At 26.8% G+C, this 17,140-nt stretch overlaps 2 protein-coding genes across 2 annotated transcripts; both read left to right on the forward strand.

Annotated features, from left to right (window-relative positions):
* Positions 1 to 260: 260 nt before the first annotated feature.
* Positions 261 to 1,667, forward strand: GO595_003555 (Clan CA, family C19, ubiquitin hydrolase-like cysteine peptidase; the record flags this gene model as incomplete). Its single annotated transcript, XM_067916588.1, has 1 exon — positions 261 to 1,667. One exon carries the CDS (start codon positions 261 to 263, stop codon positions 1,665 to 1,667), a length of 1,407 nt encoding a protein of 468 aa, XP_067776302.1.
* A 144-nt stretch (positions 1,668 to 1,811) lies between these two features.
* GO595_003556 (uncharacterized protein) lies at positions 1,812 to 2,723 on the forward strand (the record flags this gene model as incomplete). Its single annotated transcript, XM_067916590.1, has 1 exon — positions 1,812 to 2,723. The coding sequence occupies one exon, from the start codon at positions 1,812 to 1,814 to the stop codon at positions 2,721 to 2,723; it is 912 nt and encodes a 303-aa protein (XP_067776303.1).
* Positions 2,724 to 17,140: the final 14,417 nt, after the last annotated feature.

Raw genomic sequence — 17,140 nt, forward strand, 5'->3', positions numbered from 1 at the left:
TTTGCTTACACTACTCTCACACCTATATATGAGAAACGTGGCCTTAGAAATCCTTGAATTGAGCCAGAAAATGATGAAATTTTCTTCTCATCAAAAATTTAATATTAATCTTTGTAATATAAGAGTCATATCATTATGTTTTATTTTTGATTGATATCATTAACCTACCAAATAAATGAATATCTAAAAATGCAAAAATTTTCTCTTTTGTCTATCTTTAATTTGGTTGACTACATTTCAAATAACATGTCAGTGCAATAATGGGAAAGACAAGGCGCAATCAAAAAGGACGCAAAAATCCCAATACAAAAAATCAAAAAGGTAAAGGCAAAAGTAATAACCAAAAACAACAACAACAATCAAGCAATCAATGCACACATTTCAAAAAAATAAATGAAAATGACGTTCGACGTTTATTTGGTACAAAACCATTTTGCAAAGCCTTAAGTGGCAAGCATCTTTCTGGTCAAGAAAATAAGGTATTATCAGGATTATATCCTTCTGTTCAATGGTATCATATCGAAGATTTGTATGTTTGTTTAATATGTGGTCAACCAGTAGATGGTAAGCACTATGATTACCATTTTAAAGATGATCATTGTCTTGCACTTTCTGTCGATAATCAAACAATAACATGTACAAATTGTAATGAAGAATTTTCAATTGAACCCAATTCATTTTGCGCAGAACTCCTTGGAATAGAAAAAATTGTAACCCCATTAACAGCTTCAATGTCATCTTTATCACTTAAGAAATCAGCAGAAAATGCACGTGGACTAATTAATTTCGGAAACAGCTGTTGGTTAAATTCAACTCTACAAATGCTTGTACGTCTTCCTATTTTCACTGAAAATGTCAATGAGGAGTTTCCCATTTCAAATGCTTTTAATCAGACTCGAAGAGATCTTTTACAAAATGGAAAAGCATTACGACCAACCACATTTGTTACAGCATTTAATGCCAAAATAGACTTCCTTGATGTCTATGAACAGCATGATGCTTATGAGTTTTTGATTCTTTTCTTGGATTGCATCAGAGAAGAGCAAAACGGCACATCAAGAGGCCTCAATTCAAAAAGTTTGGAAACCGTTTTGGGGTGCCTCAACACAAAAGTCGATTCGATTTTTGGATTTATAACGAAAACAAAAGTGAAATGTGAAAATTGTTCAGCGGAACATTTTATATATGAACGAGTAGCTGTGTTATCATTATATATTCCTTTTGGTGCTGGTGTTCCTACAATTGAAGATTGCATTAAACTTTATTTTAGCGATTCATCATTAGATGATAAAATTGATTGCGATGAATGTCATGAACAAGCTGAATGTACACTTACGCCTATGCTTATGGATGGTCATATGCCAAATGTATTATTGATACATTTGGCAAGATTCAAATATGGAAAAAATGGAATTACCAAAAATAACACGAAAGTCATCTGTCCTGAGATTCTTGATTTTGAACCAATTTTTGACATAAATGTAAAATATAAATTATTAGGTTTCATTTCACATTATGGAACACTGAATGCAGGACACTATACATCACTTGCAAGGGTTGGAGATGTCTTTTATTTGTTTGATGATGAATCTGTTTCATTAATTCCGATTGAAAAAGGGATGCAACTTCAGCCATATATATTGTTTTATCAAAAAATCGAAGAATAAAAATATATTTTAATGATAATTTTATGATTTTATTTAATAAATATACTTAAAACTCAATGTGTACGTTTAAAAATTATTGACGACCGTTTAATGTGTATCGTGTTTTAAACGTTTAAAGTTTTTTGTTCGTTAATTTGATTTTTAATGCCTCCACGCAAAGCAAAACAAAGTGAAAAACTAGAAAAAGAGGCAAATGAAATGGAATCTATAATGGCAATGCTTAGGGAACAAATTGATGAAGAAAGGGCTAAAGTTCAACCAAAATCAGGTACAAGATGGGCAGCAGCAGCGGAAGGTCCAATTGGTAAAATAGATACAAAAGGCGCATTTGCAAAGAAGCTTCTTAGTAAAAAGAAAACTCCTCCAACTCAATCACCAAAAAAATCTCCTAAAAAAAGCATGATACCAGTACGCAGAATACCAAAAGAAAATCATCCTCAACAACCCCCTGAGCAACCACGCAAAATAGAAATTGTTGTTGAGCCACAAGGTGGGAAGCTATGGGGAAATGTAATGGTTGATTCAGAAATCCAGCCAGACAACACCACAAATCAAGGAGGTTCTCTATGGGGACCTCATCCTGACGAAAAAGAAGAAGCAAAACAATTCCAAGAAGAATTAAAACGAATAAGATCAGATGAACAAACCAAAAATAATGAGGAAGAAGAAGAAATTCCGCCAAATGGATCAGGTGGAGCTCTTTGGGGTCCTCATCCGGATGAAAAAGAAGAAACAAAACAATTCCAAGAAGAATTAAAACGAATAAGATCAGATGAACAAACCAAAAACAATGAGGAAGAAGAAGAGAACCCACCAATTGGATCAGGCGGAGCTCTTTGGGGCCCACATCCGGATGAAGAAGCAGAAAATTTGGAGTTTCAAAAAGAAATAGCAAGAATCAGAGGAGTGAAAAATCCACCACCTAAATCACAGTCAGTTACAGCAAATATTGTTACGACCAAACATTTGAATCCAACAAGTTTCACTTATTTTGATCTTCTAATGAATCGCGACATTTTAACTGATGAAACTCAGTTAAAGAAACGCGATAAATAATACCATTGAATATGTTTTATTAATAAAATTTAATTTAAATCATTTAACACTTTAAATGACATAAATGTAATAAATTTCATCTAAATAGTTTAGAATTTTTGTTTCCATTGCATTTGGAAATCTATAGTATACTTTCTCTTATTTACACTCGGAACAGAGAATTTCTTTGTCATATGTTAAACAAAATTTGATATCAAATCCAAAGACTTTCTTTGAACATCAAGAATATTATATTTTGACATATTTATATTTTATTTATCAAAAAACAAGTTTTGGAATTTATCAATTGATAAATCATAATTAGTTTAAGCCAAGCACACTGCTATATTTAATGCTGTTGTATTTAATATTATTAAATGTATTTTGTCAATAAAAATTTCATTTAAGGTGTTAAATTTCATCAGGAAGCTAATAACATCAAATGCTTTATCGAATACTACAATTTTTAAAATGTTCATTAACATTTAATCATGAAATTCCATTTATAATTTGAGAATTGTTTACAATAAGTTCAGAAAATCTATATATTTTCTTGAACATACATGTTCACATCATTAATTCTTTATGGTTTTTTTCAATATGTTTATAAAATGCCAATACACATTCATGATTTGAACGTATTTCGTACTAGCGTTCAACCAAACCATACTTAGTTACATGTATCACAATGAACTTTAAATTTCATAAATTTTAATGTTTCACAAACACTCCAAAAGTTATCAATTCGTTGATATTTTTTCTAATTCATTTAAATTTCATACATTTTAATGTTTCACAAACACTCGAAAAGTTACCAATTCGTTGATACTTTTTCTAATTCATTTAAATTCCATACATTTTAATGTTTCACAAACACTCGAAAAGTTACCAATTCGTTGATACTTTTACTAATTCATTTAAATTCCATACATTTTAATGTTTCACAAACACTCGAAAAGTTACCAATTCGTTGATACTTTTACTAATTCATTTAAATTCCATACATTTTAATGTTTCACAAACACTCGAAAAGTTACCAATTCTTTGATATTTTTACTAATTCATATCTCCGACCGCGTCCAACGGGTAAAACACCAAAGAGAATTCTCCCTTTTCGTACCCGACCACCAATATTTCGCTTTCCTGGTGGTAGTAAATTGCTGCTATTTTCTCATTTCCCTGGTAAATTGTTTTAGTCTTATCCAAAGTGTAGCCGTCCACCAACAAAATTTCGTTTTGATCCAAGAAGAAGAAATAATCGAAACAATTTGAGTCGTATACAGCGTAAATATCTGTAATTGTTTTGAAGAACGTCACCTCGTTAATTAACTTTCCATTAATAGTATATAATCTTACGAAAGTTTTCTTATTTTCTTGTATTGTATTTGATTCATTATAACATATAACGCATATATTACCCATACATTTTGATATTACAACACTTTTTGGCACGCAATTATTTTCTAAGTTTAAATCGATTGAACGAATGAAACTTAAAGTTGGCAATTGATATATAGTCATTTTACCATCACGTGAACAACTTACGACAATACCAAAGTTATCATCAATAGTTACACAAGAAATAGTATCATTATGAACAACTGATTGACGTAATACTACTGCGTTATAATTTTTGATTTTCCATAATACTACTGAAGCATCACAACCACCAGTTACAATGAAATCTTTCGATGTACTAATACAACTGACTGCTGCTATATGAGGACGTTGATTACATTTTATGATTTTCTTTTTATCCAAACTACAAAATGTAATACTATTACCATCATTTGATATGAACACAAATGAGAAATATTTCTCTAAATATGATACATAACGACTATCTAATGGGAAATATATATTTTGTGAGATAATTCGTATGTTTTTAGTCTTCGTACAGATTACATTACCATTTCGATGGACTGAATATATCTTTAATGAATCAGAAATATTATTTAAATCAATTTGCATAAATAAATTTAACACTGGATATTCATATTTACCAATGTTTGTAGGTATTAATGGTGTTTGTTTTTGTGATAATGAATGACGTTGTGGATGTGGATTACTAAATATTTGGATAGGGATTTGTCCACAAGCTTTTCGTACTGTTTCTGTTTCATCGATTTCATCAGGTCCAATATTATAATTAATATACATTGCAGGATCAAATAAATTATTCGATTTCTTGGCTTCTTCACCTGATTGTTTATATCCCCATATTAAATCAATCCAATTCGATATCTCTTTACCACATTCTTCACTTTCTAATATACGAATATGTTTTTGAATAAAGTCATAATGTGATGTAGCCCATTTAGGTATAATTACATCATCTACATATAATCCATTAGCTAATATACCAAAATTAACTTTATCATTATTACATAAGAAATCACTAAAGAAGAAAAATTCTGGTGTTAATTCTCGACAATTAGATTGATTAGAATTAAATAATATTTTCTGTGATTCAATGATCGAGAAAAATTGGCGATTTGGATTATCAAATTTACCATCATGAAAACGAATATGTTGTTGTGTAAAAGGTTCTAATCGTATTAAATAATATGTAACTGCTTGTAAATTAGAATAACATGAAGAATATAAAAATAATTTCTTTGCTCCTATTTCTTGTGATTGTTGCATTTTACGTTTACAACTTTCTAAATAATTAGGATTCATTGCGCCTATAGGTAATTTAAAGTCTCGTAATCCTTCTGTTAAATTTGGTTCTTCTTCATAATCTTTTAATACCCATGGAAAGATTGGATAACATGACATATTATTAAATGATCGACCACTAAACATATTTAATGCAATTAAATAATCAAATGTACTCATCGAATGGTCTAACCAACGTTCCGTGAATTTTAATTGTCGGAATTCTTCATCAGAAGATTTAGTTTGGATAAAGATTTTATTAGGTAATGGAATTTTTGTTAATTGTGATATTATATATTTATGATCTTTCCCTGGAAATGAAAAGAAATATGAATGATGATTATTTAAGAAGATTTCAATTGAATTCGGACGTAATAATTCCCATCGATAAAAGATATATAATACTGAATCGGATTTAATAAATAATTCTTTACCTTGATTATTAATAAAATTATATCCTTTATTAAGTATCTTAAATATTCCTTCTTTACGATTCTTAATTGTAATTTTAATACATTCTAATCCTTTAGGTTTATTCGATTTTAAGAATTTCTTTTTAGTATTCTTAGAATTATTTTCATTCTTTTGTTGTTTGTTCTCTTTAAATTCAGGGAAATTATTTAAGTTATATTTAGGTGTAAGTAATATTGGTCTAAATCGATAATCAAAGAATGTTGATGCTTTATATTTACGTTCTGAACTTAAAAAGACTTTAAAGAATGGCGATTGTTCATTACGAAGCTTTTGACATAATGAATACCAATCATTATTATTACCAAATGATAAATTAATTTTATTAAATTGTGAGAATTTTTGTACATTATTAAAGAAGTTAAGATTAAAACTTAAAATAAAATCTTTTGTAGTTTGATCTATAACTATAGGTTTAGGGATAGTTGAATAAAATTGATTTAATAATTCTGTTGTTTCGATAAAATATTCTAAATTTGGTATCTTTAAGTTTTCATTTGGAAATATATTTATTAATTCATTTTTATTAGGATTTAATGAAAAGTTTAATATTATTGGTTTATAATTAATATTTGGAAATCTATTAATAACTTTTAATAATATTTGATATGAAGTTTTTATATTAAATTTATAATTTGTATAATAATATAAAAATATTGTTAAATATTGTTCTGTTATTATATTTGTTTCATTTTTACTTTGTTGTTCAAATATTAATTGTAATAATAATTGGAATATTTTCTCTTCTGCCCATTGATTATTTTCGATTAATAATCCATATTCATAAGATTCTTCTGTTTCATTATAATTTAATATATAATTATATATATCAATAAATGTAATTTTAGTTTGATTAAATGATTTAAAATCAAATTTTTGTGTTTTAAATTTAGGTCTAATTAATAAATAATTAATGATAACTTCTAAATATCGTTTAATTACATTTTGTTTCTTAGAAAATATTGGAATTAATGAAATTATTAATTTATCAATTAAATTATATAATGAAGTATCATAAACTTTTTCTATCACATGAAAATATTGTAATGCACATTGAAATATTTTAATTTTAATTGGTAATATTTTAGCTATAAAATCATTAATAGAATTATTAGCTATAACATAATATAATATAATTAAAAATAAAAAACATTGATTTAAATTCTTTGTTAAAATTTGATGATTATTTTGATCATTAATTACTTTATATATAAAATCAGTAAATACTTTTTGAGTTTCATTATTAATCTTTAAAGCTGCAAAGAAACAAACATAAAAGTTAACAAAGTTTTGTATTTTATAATTTTCTTCATTTGGAGATTTATCATCAAATTTACCTATTGATGAATTCATTAATACATTTAATAATATAATTAATGATTCATCATTTTCATCATTAATACCTGAATGAATCGAATATATAAAGTTTAATAATATCTTTAATCTTCGTGCTATACTACCTGAAATTTCTAATATTAAACTTATCATTTCTATTTTCGATTGATTATTTAAATTAAAATAAATTGCTGTTGAATATTTTGTTATTAATTTAATTGATTCTAATGGAATTAATTGATTATCATTTAAACAACTCTTTAATAAACGTAAAATAGGTGATATTATAGTACTTAACTTTGTTGTTATACAATACATTAAGATTAATTCTAAATGTTCTGGTGAACAACCTAATTTAAAGATAAATGATAATAATTCTAAAACAACATTAACTAATGTTATAATTTTTGTCATTTCTTCTTCATTTTCTTCATTAAAGTTATTTTCCATTATACTCGAATAATAATCTAATATACCCATAATTAATGGTATATCTATTTTTTCCCAATATTCTTTTTTATTCGTTTCTATGAAATAACGATATTGTTTAAATATTTGTGTTGTCGATTTATAATTAGCTTTAATCCATATATCAATATTAAATAATATTTCATTACATAATATCCGCTTTAAATCTTCATTATTCATTATAGCAAATTGGGAATAAAATTTGTTCCATAATACTTTCGTTAATTCTGTTTTAGGTGCAGCATTAATTAAGAAATATGAAATTACTGAATACGTTTTACTTTGTATCATTTGTAATTGTGCTAATTCTGATTCTCCGACAAGAGATTCAAATAAAGAAGCTAAAAATAATGATAAGTTTGGTATCTCGGTAGAATTAGGATATGTATAACCTATTTGTGACCATAATGTCGTTAAGAATTCTACTCCATTAGTAGCTTCAAGGATTTGTAAAAATGATGCTACAAATGTAGATAATGAACCTTTAAACTTGGGCATTAATAATGATTCATTTGTATAATTGATTAAATACCCTTGATTAGCTTTTTGTGCACTAAATAATGAATGTAAACTTGGATTAGATAATAAAGGATAAAAGCCATCATAACCATAATTATATATTTGTTGTGATAACGTGGTTGTAAATGTACCTAATAATATTGCAAAATATGATAATTGCCCATGTTTAACCCAATGATGTTCATTATTTGATTTACTTGGTTGATTTTGGATACACATTGTATCAAATCGTGTATTAAAACATGTTAATGATATATTAATTGTAGCTGATTGTTCACCATTTATAAAGACTTTGATTAAATTTTCATGTAAATCAAAATAAATCGATAAATTAAACCATGTTAATATTGGAAAGTTTAAAGGTATTGATGTATCAAAAGGTTTTAAATCTGAATCTAAATAATTAACACAGAATTTTTGATTTGTTAAATATATATGAAAATATGATTTATCATTAAAGATATTAATAATTGAAAACGCATCTAAAAAATGTTGAAAATTATCAATTAAAAACCAAAATGTTAACGTGAAATTATTTGATATTTCTTTTGGTTGTAAGAATTTACATTCAATGAATTCATTACTAGAAGCAAAATGTATAAATGCTTGTGGTGAATTACTACGTTTTTTAAATAATGAGATGAAACAATTTATATATTCTTGAATATTCGTTGATACATTTTCGGATTCTAATACATGGAAAAGTCGACAAAACCCAAATAATAATTGTCGACTACTTACTTGTAAGTTAACAGATGTAAATAATTCTAAAATCTTTTTAACAATTTCTTTGTCAAGATTCGTTTCTAATAAGTTTAAGAATTGTAATAATATATCCGATTTATAACATGAGAAACAATTCCATATTGATTCACAACAAAGTTTACATATCCAATCTAAAATATCTTTAAAGTATTCGGTTTCTTTTGATCCTAAAATTAATAAAGGTAAAGGATAAGGATTCTCGATTGAATCAAATGCACCAGTAATCATCACTTTCAAGAACTGGAATATTATTGACTTCTCTTTCGATTTATTTATCATTTTAAGGAGACATAACCATGGAATATTTTGAGGTAATACGTCTGGATGTTTTGAAAAGTAATCGAAAATATAAAAACAAATATAAATTAATTCTTTCGTATCATATTTCTCCGAAATTAATGTTAATAATTTACAATATTGTTCAAATAATGTGTTATAAAACCATGTGCTAAAATCATTTTTAGAATTACTTAATAAAAATTGCACTAAACGACTAAAGTTAATAATAACTTGTACAATTAATTCATTTGACGTTTGTCGTTGTATCGAATCTAAAAATGCAACTAATGTACTTTTGAAGACTTGGAAATTATTAATTGATGTATTTAATAATTCATATGAAGATATTCGTTGAAATACATTATATACAAGATCAAAATTTGTGCCTTCAAATGAAATAGATAAAAATGAGGGCATAAATGATGGCGATTTTAAGATAATAATGTTACAAAAATATTTGCTTTGTGCAAATTTGTCAATGATTTGAATTAAAGCTGGTCGATATTTTGATGATAAATTATCATTTTTTTCAGAATCTGAAATTTGTTGTAAAAGTATTTCTTTCCCTAAAAGCTCCACAAATACTACAAACAAATGTGACGTTTGATCTAAATATGTTAACATATATTGCTCTATAAAAAAGATGACTTCGGTTGCAATTGAATGTGAACCTGATTGAGAGCTTTCCCTCAAAAAGTTGGTGACCGTTTTGAACTTTTCTTTGGTATCGTACTTCAGAATTTTCCTTTGAAAAACGTCGTAAATGAAAAATCGTAAATACAAAAGATTTGATGGCTCATCAAACATCGAATGCGAAGTTTGGAAGATAGTTTGGAAGAAGTTAATCTTAAATATATTATTAGCATCTAATAACTCAATTAGCTCTTGAATGTTTTTGTTTTGTTCATTAATATATAAAATTAGAATGAAAATATATTGTAAATTTCCTTGTTTAACTTTATCTTTAATTAATGAGAAACTTAATTCATGTTGGAAATCATTTGCTGTTGATAAACGAGTTAATGTATGTGCATATTTGATTGCGTTATGATCAGTTGTTAAGACATTTATAATTGTTTTAGAATCAATCACATAATTCGATAAATTTGTTTCATCAAATTTGGTTGTCTCATATAAAATAAATGGCTTGACTTCTGAAACAGTTTGTTGCTGAGGTGGTGTTATAGTTATATCAAAAGGATTATCTAATTGAAGATATTTGTCAACTTCATTAGTGATTGTGTGAATTTCGGATTGATTCAGTTTTTGAAAGAGAAGTATTGAAAATTGAATTGATGGCAAAATCGGTGGAAAATGCTGCTTGGAAACAGGAAATGATTGAATAATTGGAATAAGCTCATCAGCAAATCGTTGAAGTAAATCATTCTTAATCTTTTCAATGGATTCTATGTTAAGAAAGTTAAGAATACTTTTGAAATAATCATTAACAACTGGAAAATAGGATTCAATATTTTCTTTAGATTTCTCTAGAAGAATGACACATGATTCAAATATATAATTAGAATACTCTTGGAAGCATGAATTATTCGTCATGAGATACTGTGAAATATTTGGTATAAAATCAAAAAGAACTGGGATTTGTGTATTAAGAATAACTCGCGAAAGAAAGTTAATGAAAATCTTTTTGGTCAATCCAGCTTCTGAGGGTATACATGGGAATCCCATTTCAATTGCTTTGAAAAAATCATTTAATAATAATGTATCGATATTAGAAAAATCAAGAAAGAAGATAGCGCAAAACTCTTGAATGAGAGTGTACGCAAAAAATTCAGGTGGATAATCATGATCTGTTAAAATAAGTTCCGAAAATTGAATTATAATTTCTCGACTATCTTTAGGATCAAGTGAAAAAGATTCTACAATCTGAGGAAAAGACAACCTTGTAATGCCTTGGATTTTTCTCCTATCAGGTACTTTTATTTTATAATTTGCAATATAGTTTGTATATCTAGGCGAACTTGGTTTTATTGAGAATGACTCCTTGATGACATCATAAGGAAAATTATTTGAGAACGCAGCGATTTGGAACTGAGATGTCATCTATGTGTATTGAATGATTTATTTTGTTGATTTTTCTCAAAAGAGTAAATGGAACCGTTAGAATGGGTTACTTGGTACGATGATCAATATATCCCCTTTGTTTTCAGTGATTTTTGATAACATAAATTGTATGACCTGTCACACATTTATCTGGTATAACTCATCATCTGACATTAAGATAACAAAAATTCCAATACAAATAATTTTTTGAAAAATTGAGTTAAGTTAACATAAATATTTACCATTCATATTTCATTACAATTTTATCTCCAATTACATATATCATGAATAAAAATTTCTATCTGATTGAAAAATTTTTATCATTTTCCATACAGATTTGAAAAAAAAGGTACTAACCTAATTCAAAGGTACTAACCCCTTTTGCACTTTTTTGTCACTTTTTATTTTGAAAAATGATGAAATCAAGCGATGCGTTCAAGACACCTGCAATTCCAATTGATGAATTTAAAGAACGACTAAAGGGAACTATTTTAAGCGATGTAGCTATAAGGGGATTATTAAGAAGACCGGAATTTCAATCATTACAATTTAGAAATGACCAAGTACTTTTTCTCCGTGAATATCGTGAAAATGTGTGTCATATTTTGCTCAACAACAAAAAATATGGAGAAATATTCGATGTAAGTCATGGGGTTATAGCAAATATTAAAAAAAAAGCAAAAAATGCAAAAAATGACTTAGGGCGCCCCAGAATTTTTGATGATGAAGAAGAAAATCAAATAATTGAATATATAATTGAAATGGCAGAAAAAAACGAATTCCTAACGAAACAAGAATTATTGCTGTACATAAAGACAAAATTTGGCAAAGAAGTTACAAAAGGATGGTATGCTGGATTCTTTAATAATCACAAAGATCAAATTGGATTCACCAAAGCTATTTCTCAAGAGAACACAAGATTGAATGTTCCTAGAGAATTTCTAGATAAGCACATTGAAAATATAAAGTAATATGTTATTGGGAAAGCAGCAGAACTGGTTTTTAACATAGATGAAATGGGTACAAGCGAATGGGAAGATAAAAAGATAAAATCGGTTATTACATCAAGAAATATGTGTCAAGCACCTGTTATGGTACCTGTAAAACGTTCAATTAGGCATCAAACATTAATTTCTTGTATTAGCGCAGCATGTAATGCCATAACAGCAATGACAATTGCTTCTAGCCTACGAGTTTATGATATCTTTCGTACAGGTATAAGAAATGGAATTGACCTGAAAATTTTAATATCAAATCCTCCATACGTGAAAAAAAATATTCTTTGATTATATTACAAATGTATTTATTTCCTATGTTAATAATCAGCGAAGTATTGATAGGTTTTCAGATGAGTTTGCTGTTTTATTCATGGACAATCATTCTTCACATTGCGATCCTGAAATTTTGAAAATTCTTGCCGAAAATCGAGTAATTGTTATAACATTTCCTCCGCATACATCTAACCTATTTCAAATGCTTGATTTAATGATATTTGGTGCACTTAAAAATGTTAAAAACGGTCTCACATCAAAACAAACCTTGAATGATGTTGCAGCATTAGCTGAAAAGGTCTATAGGGCATATGAACAAGTTACGACCAGTATTAACGTTCGTTCTAGCTTTGAAAAAGCTGGCATATCTACTGACTCTAATGAAGATATAAGGAGAATAATTTTTGATGTAGAAAATATTCGAAATTCTTTCTCATTTTCTGAGATCTGGAATATAAATTTTGATAAATCCAATTTATCACAAAAAAGATTATAGCCAAACTGGGGTTTCATTAACAAAAAATACTTCCCAAAAGGAATCTTTGAGTAAACGCCAAAAATTCTAAAAATATTTAAAATGAAATGAAATAAATGAAAAAAATTATAATTTACAAAAGTGCGCATAACAGCTCAGCACCTGATTGAATTTTCGAGTTTAAATTTATTCATAATAATTAGATCGCATATATTTTATATATTTATTAAACATTTTCCTCTATATTTAGTCTATCAAAAGATATTTTAATTTTTTTTATGTTAATTTCTGGAAAAGTGCAAAAGGGGTTAGTACCTTTAAATATGGTTAGTACTTCTTCATTCAAATCTGTAAAAAACAAAAAAACCGATGCTGGAATTTGATGTTTACTCACGTATGTTTGAGCTCACCAGAATGAGCATGTATTGTACAAAGACGCGTCAGTCTTAAGACTTCAGTCTTATGGTAGGTTGACACACACAGAACATCTACAGGCCCCCCTTTCGGCTTCGCCTCAGGGTTCTGCGATGTTATCGTTAATAAACTGTTTATTGATAAATCACATACTATTAAAACATGTAATGTGTAATGTAATGTTATGTAAAAATAAACAGCTAATGAAAGTGAATTTATAATATAGTTCATAATGGATCATATATTACAATGAAACATCATTATAAAAAAGTAATCATTATAAAAAAGTAATCATAATGAAGTAGTTATAATATAGAAGTAGTCAATAAATATATTATCATAAATAAGTTATCATAATAAATTATAACCAAATCTATTTCTCATTAACGTTTGACCCCATAATTTTTACCAAAATATTCTATTTCAAGATTACTCATTTCACCGTATATATTTTATCGTAAATAACTTACAGGAATATAATCAGTAAAATATTCTACAGATAGAACTTCAAAAAAAAACTTTATAACGATTTTTATTTCATAAAAAAATTTTTTTTTTCAATATTTTTACTAAAAGATGCAACAAACGAGTATAGATATTAATTTCAATATTTATTATAATGACATTAGAAAGAAATGTCAATATGATCTGAATGAGGCAGATGTTATACACGATTATAAATAAGTATTTCTTGTATGTGATTTAACACCAGAAGTATTCTTATTCGAAGATTATGATGCTATAAATCGTTGTGTAAAAATAAGTTATACTAATGAAAGTACTGCTAAAAAAAAGTTAATAAAAATCATTGTTGGAATAAGAATTATAAATGAAGGAAATAAAAAAATAATAAAAATGGATTCATTATTATGAAATATTCATTTAAAAAACACAATATTATTTACTGTTAAAGGATCAACTATTTATAGTGAAGATCTCGAAATATTTGATTATTACAGAGGTTATAATTATCGAATATTAAATAAAGTTAAGTATGATAATAGATTATTATATTATGTATATAGTTAATCATGTATATGTATGATAATATAATAATCTAATTATATATAATAAGACCTTTCTTAATACAATCAGAAGTAGTCATCTGTGATAATAATAAGACAGTATATAAATACATATTAGTTTGAATAGCATCAATCATTCAGCAACCTAATTATAAAACAGATGTTGCAATAGTAATATTAGGAAATCAAAGTGTTGGAAAAAACACTTTCTTCACTGATGTTATTTGTAAACTAATGGCAAGATATGCTAATAAAAATATTACTAATATCATCGAGAGTATCGTAGGTAAGTTTAATGCATCAATATAAAACAAGAAATTATCAGTATTAAATGAATCACAAAATATTGATGTTAATATATATCTTAATTCAGATGCGTTGAAATCAATTATTACAGATGATATTATATATATTAATCGAAATAATGAACCTATGAAAATCGTTGAATGTAGCTAATTTTATAATGGTATCCAACAATGATATTCCTATTAAAATCGATTCAGGAGATAGAAGATATTTAGTATTAAGTGCTTCTGACAATTATAAAGGAGATTTTAGATATCTATCTGATCTATATAATATCTTTACAAAAGAATTTTATGAAAACTTATTTACTTACTTAATGAAAATAAATACAAAAGAAGTTAACTTAATCATAATAATACCAAAGATTGAAGCTAAAGAGAATATTGAGAAGGCATCACTATTGTCATATGAATTATTCATTAGAGAATATTATGATTTAATTAAAGATTCAACAGGACCTCAATCATATATTTTATATAAAGATTCTGTTGTAAAATATGATTTTAATAGTCCTTCTTCTAGAACATCAATTGCTAGTATAAAGAAATATACAGGAGAAGCAGTTAGTAAAAGAATTATTGATGGAGTCGTATTTAGAGTATATAATTTAAGATTAGAAATCTATGAAAAATATAGATTCTATCTAAAAAAATAATAAATGAATGTGAAGAATATATTTACTAGAATCGAATATTTGATGACCCAAAGACTCATTAAACAGATTTCACCGGAAATTTTATTTTCATTAAACGACATTCATAAAAATACTCAACGTAATAGTTATTTTTTTTGCTTTTATATAAATATTAAATCTACTATGTTAATCTTCGATTTTAGAATACTTTTGCCATAATTTATCTACATTAGAACAACTTGCAGGCTATTCTTTAATCAATTCATAAAAATCTTCTATAGATATATAAGGAAATAATACTATATCATCAAATATTCTTTTCAGATCTCTTGGCATCGATTTTACTGTTCAAACACATATAATTACATTAATATTGAAATGTCTTAGTTTCTTCAATAATTTCATTAAATCAGTTTCTTCATCATTTAACAATACATGGTTAGCAAAATCATCTAATACTAATAGCATTCGATGTGGATAAGTTTTCCAATTGTATTTACTTAACTCTACACACACACACAGCGGGGGCTCCATCCCTTCGGGATTTCACCCCGTTATAAAAAGATATATCATTTGCAGAATTACTTTGTCACAAGGACCGGTTTAATTTCAAAAATTAATTATTTAAGACTTTGCTATGTGCTGATTTTATTTTTGAATGTTTGAATTTTGAAGTATATGTCCTTACATGATAATGATAAATATTAGGTTTTTAAAAGTTAGTATTTTGAAGTCATATATCCTTACATGATAATGATAATTCATATTACTTCAAAAATTATATTTTAAAATGATGTTCTCTGTTCCTAGATGTTCTGGGGGGAACAAACTTCATCTAAAAGTTGAGGGCAAAAGGCAAATCGGCAATAAGCAATCGGCAAAATGCTTTATGCTTATTAAATCAATTTCTATATTTATATATTCTCATATAAGAACTAGGAAGGAACATACTATAAAATACATGAATTATTAGGGGAATGTTTGTATATACATGCCCAAAATACGCTGTTAATGTTGCCCTGTTGCCCAAATCTGTTGCCCAGTTGCCCGTTGCCCCCAACTCTTAAGGTAATGTTCTGATCCCGGGAACAAGCGGGTACAGGGGGAACATTCAATTATCTATGAAATTCAAGGTTAATTTACTGTACTTTTGATACGTTGAATATTAATTAAAAATAAGATTTCTTCAATACAGGTACTCAAAAATAGCACTTTTTACGGTCATGTTATTGAAAATAAGGCTTTTTGAGGCTAATATCGTCAAAAATGAGGCTTTAGACGTTAATTTTTAAAAATAAATCTGTTAATGTTGCCCTTTCGCCATTTTGCCTTTTAAAGTTCATCTGAAGTTTGAGAACCGGGAACAAGGAGGAACAAAGGAGAACACATTAAAAATAATATAAATTTACTTTTATTGAGATATTTATTTCGAGAATAAGGCTTTTTGTAATTATACTGTTTGTAATTATCTGTTTTGTAATTATCTGTTTTGTAATTACATGTTTGAGACTTATTGTTTGTAATTATCTGTTTTGTAATTACATGTTGAAAAATAATTCTGTTGAAAAATAATTCTGTTGAAAAATAATTCTGTTGAAAAATAATTCTGTTGAAAATAAGTAGGTGAAAATATTCACTTCCTTTATTTTAACATTTCAAGGTTGTTGTTTGAAATATTGCTTTTCAATATCACTTATTTTTTGAGGAGTATTTCCACGTAAATAACTTGCTGGTATAATGTCTTTATAAGGTTT

The sequence above is a fragment of the Histomonas meleagridis genome (assembly GCF_020186115.1).
Source record: "Histomonas meleagridis strain 2922-C6/04-10x chromosome Unknown contig_206, whole genome shotgun sequence".
NCBI classification, from domain to species: Eukaryota; Parabasalia; order Tritrichomonadida; family Dientamoebidae; genus Histomonas; species Histomonas meleagridis.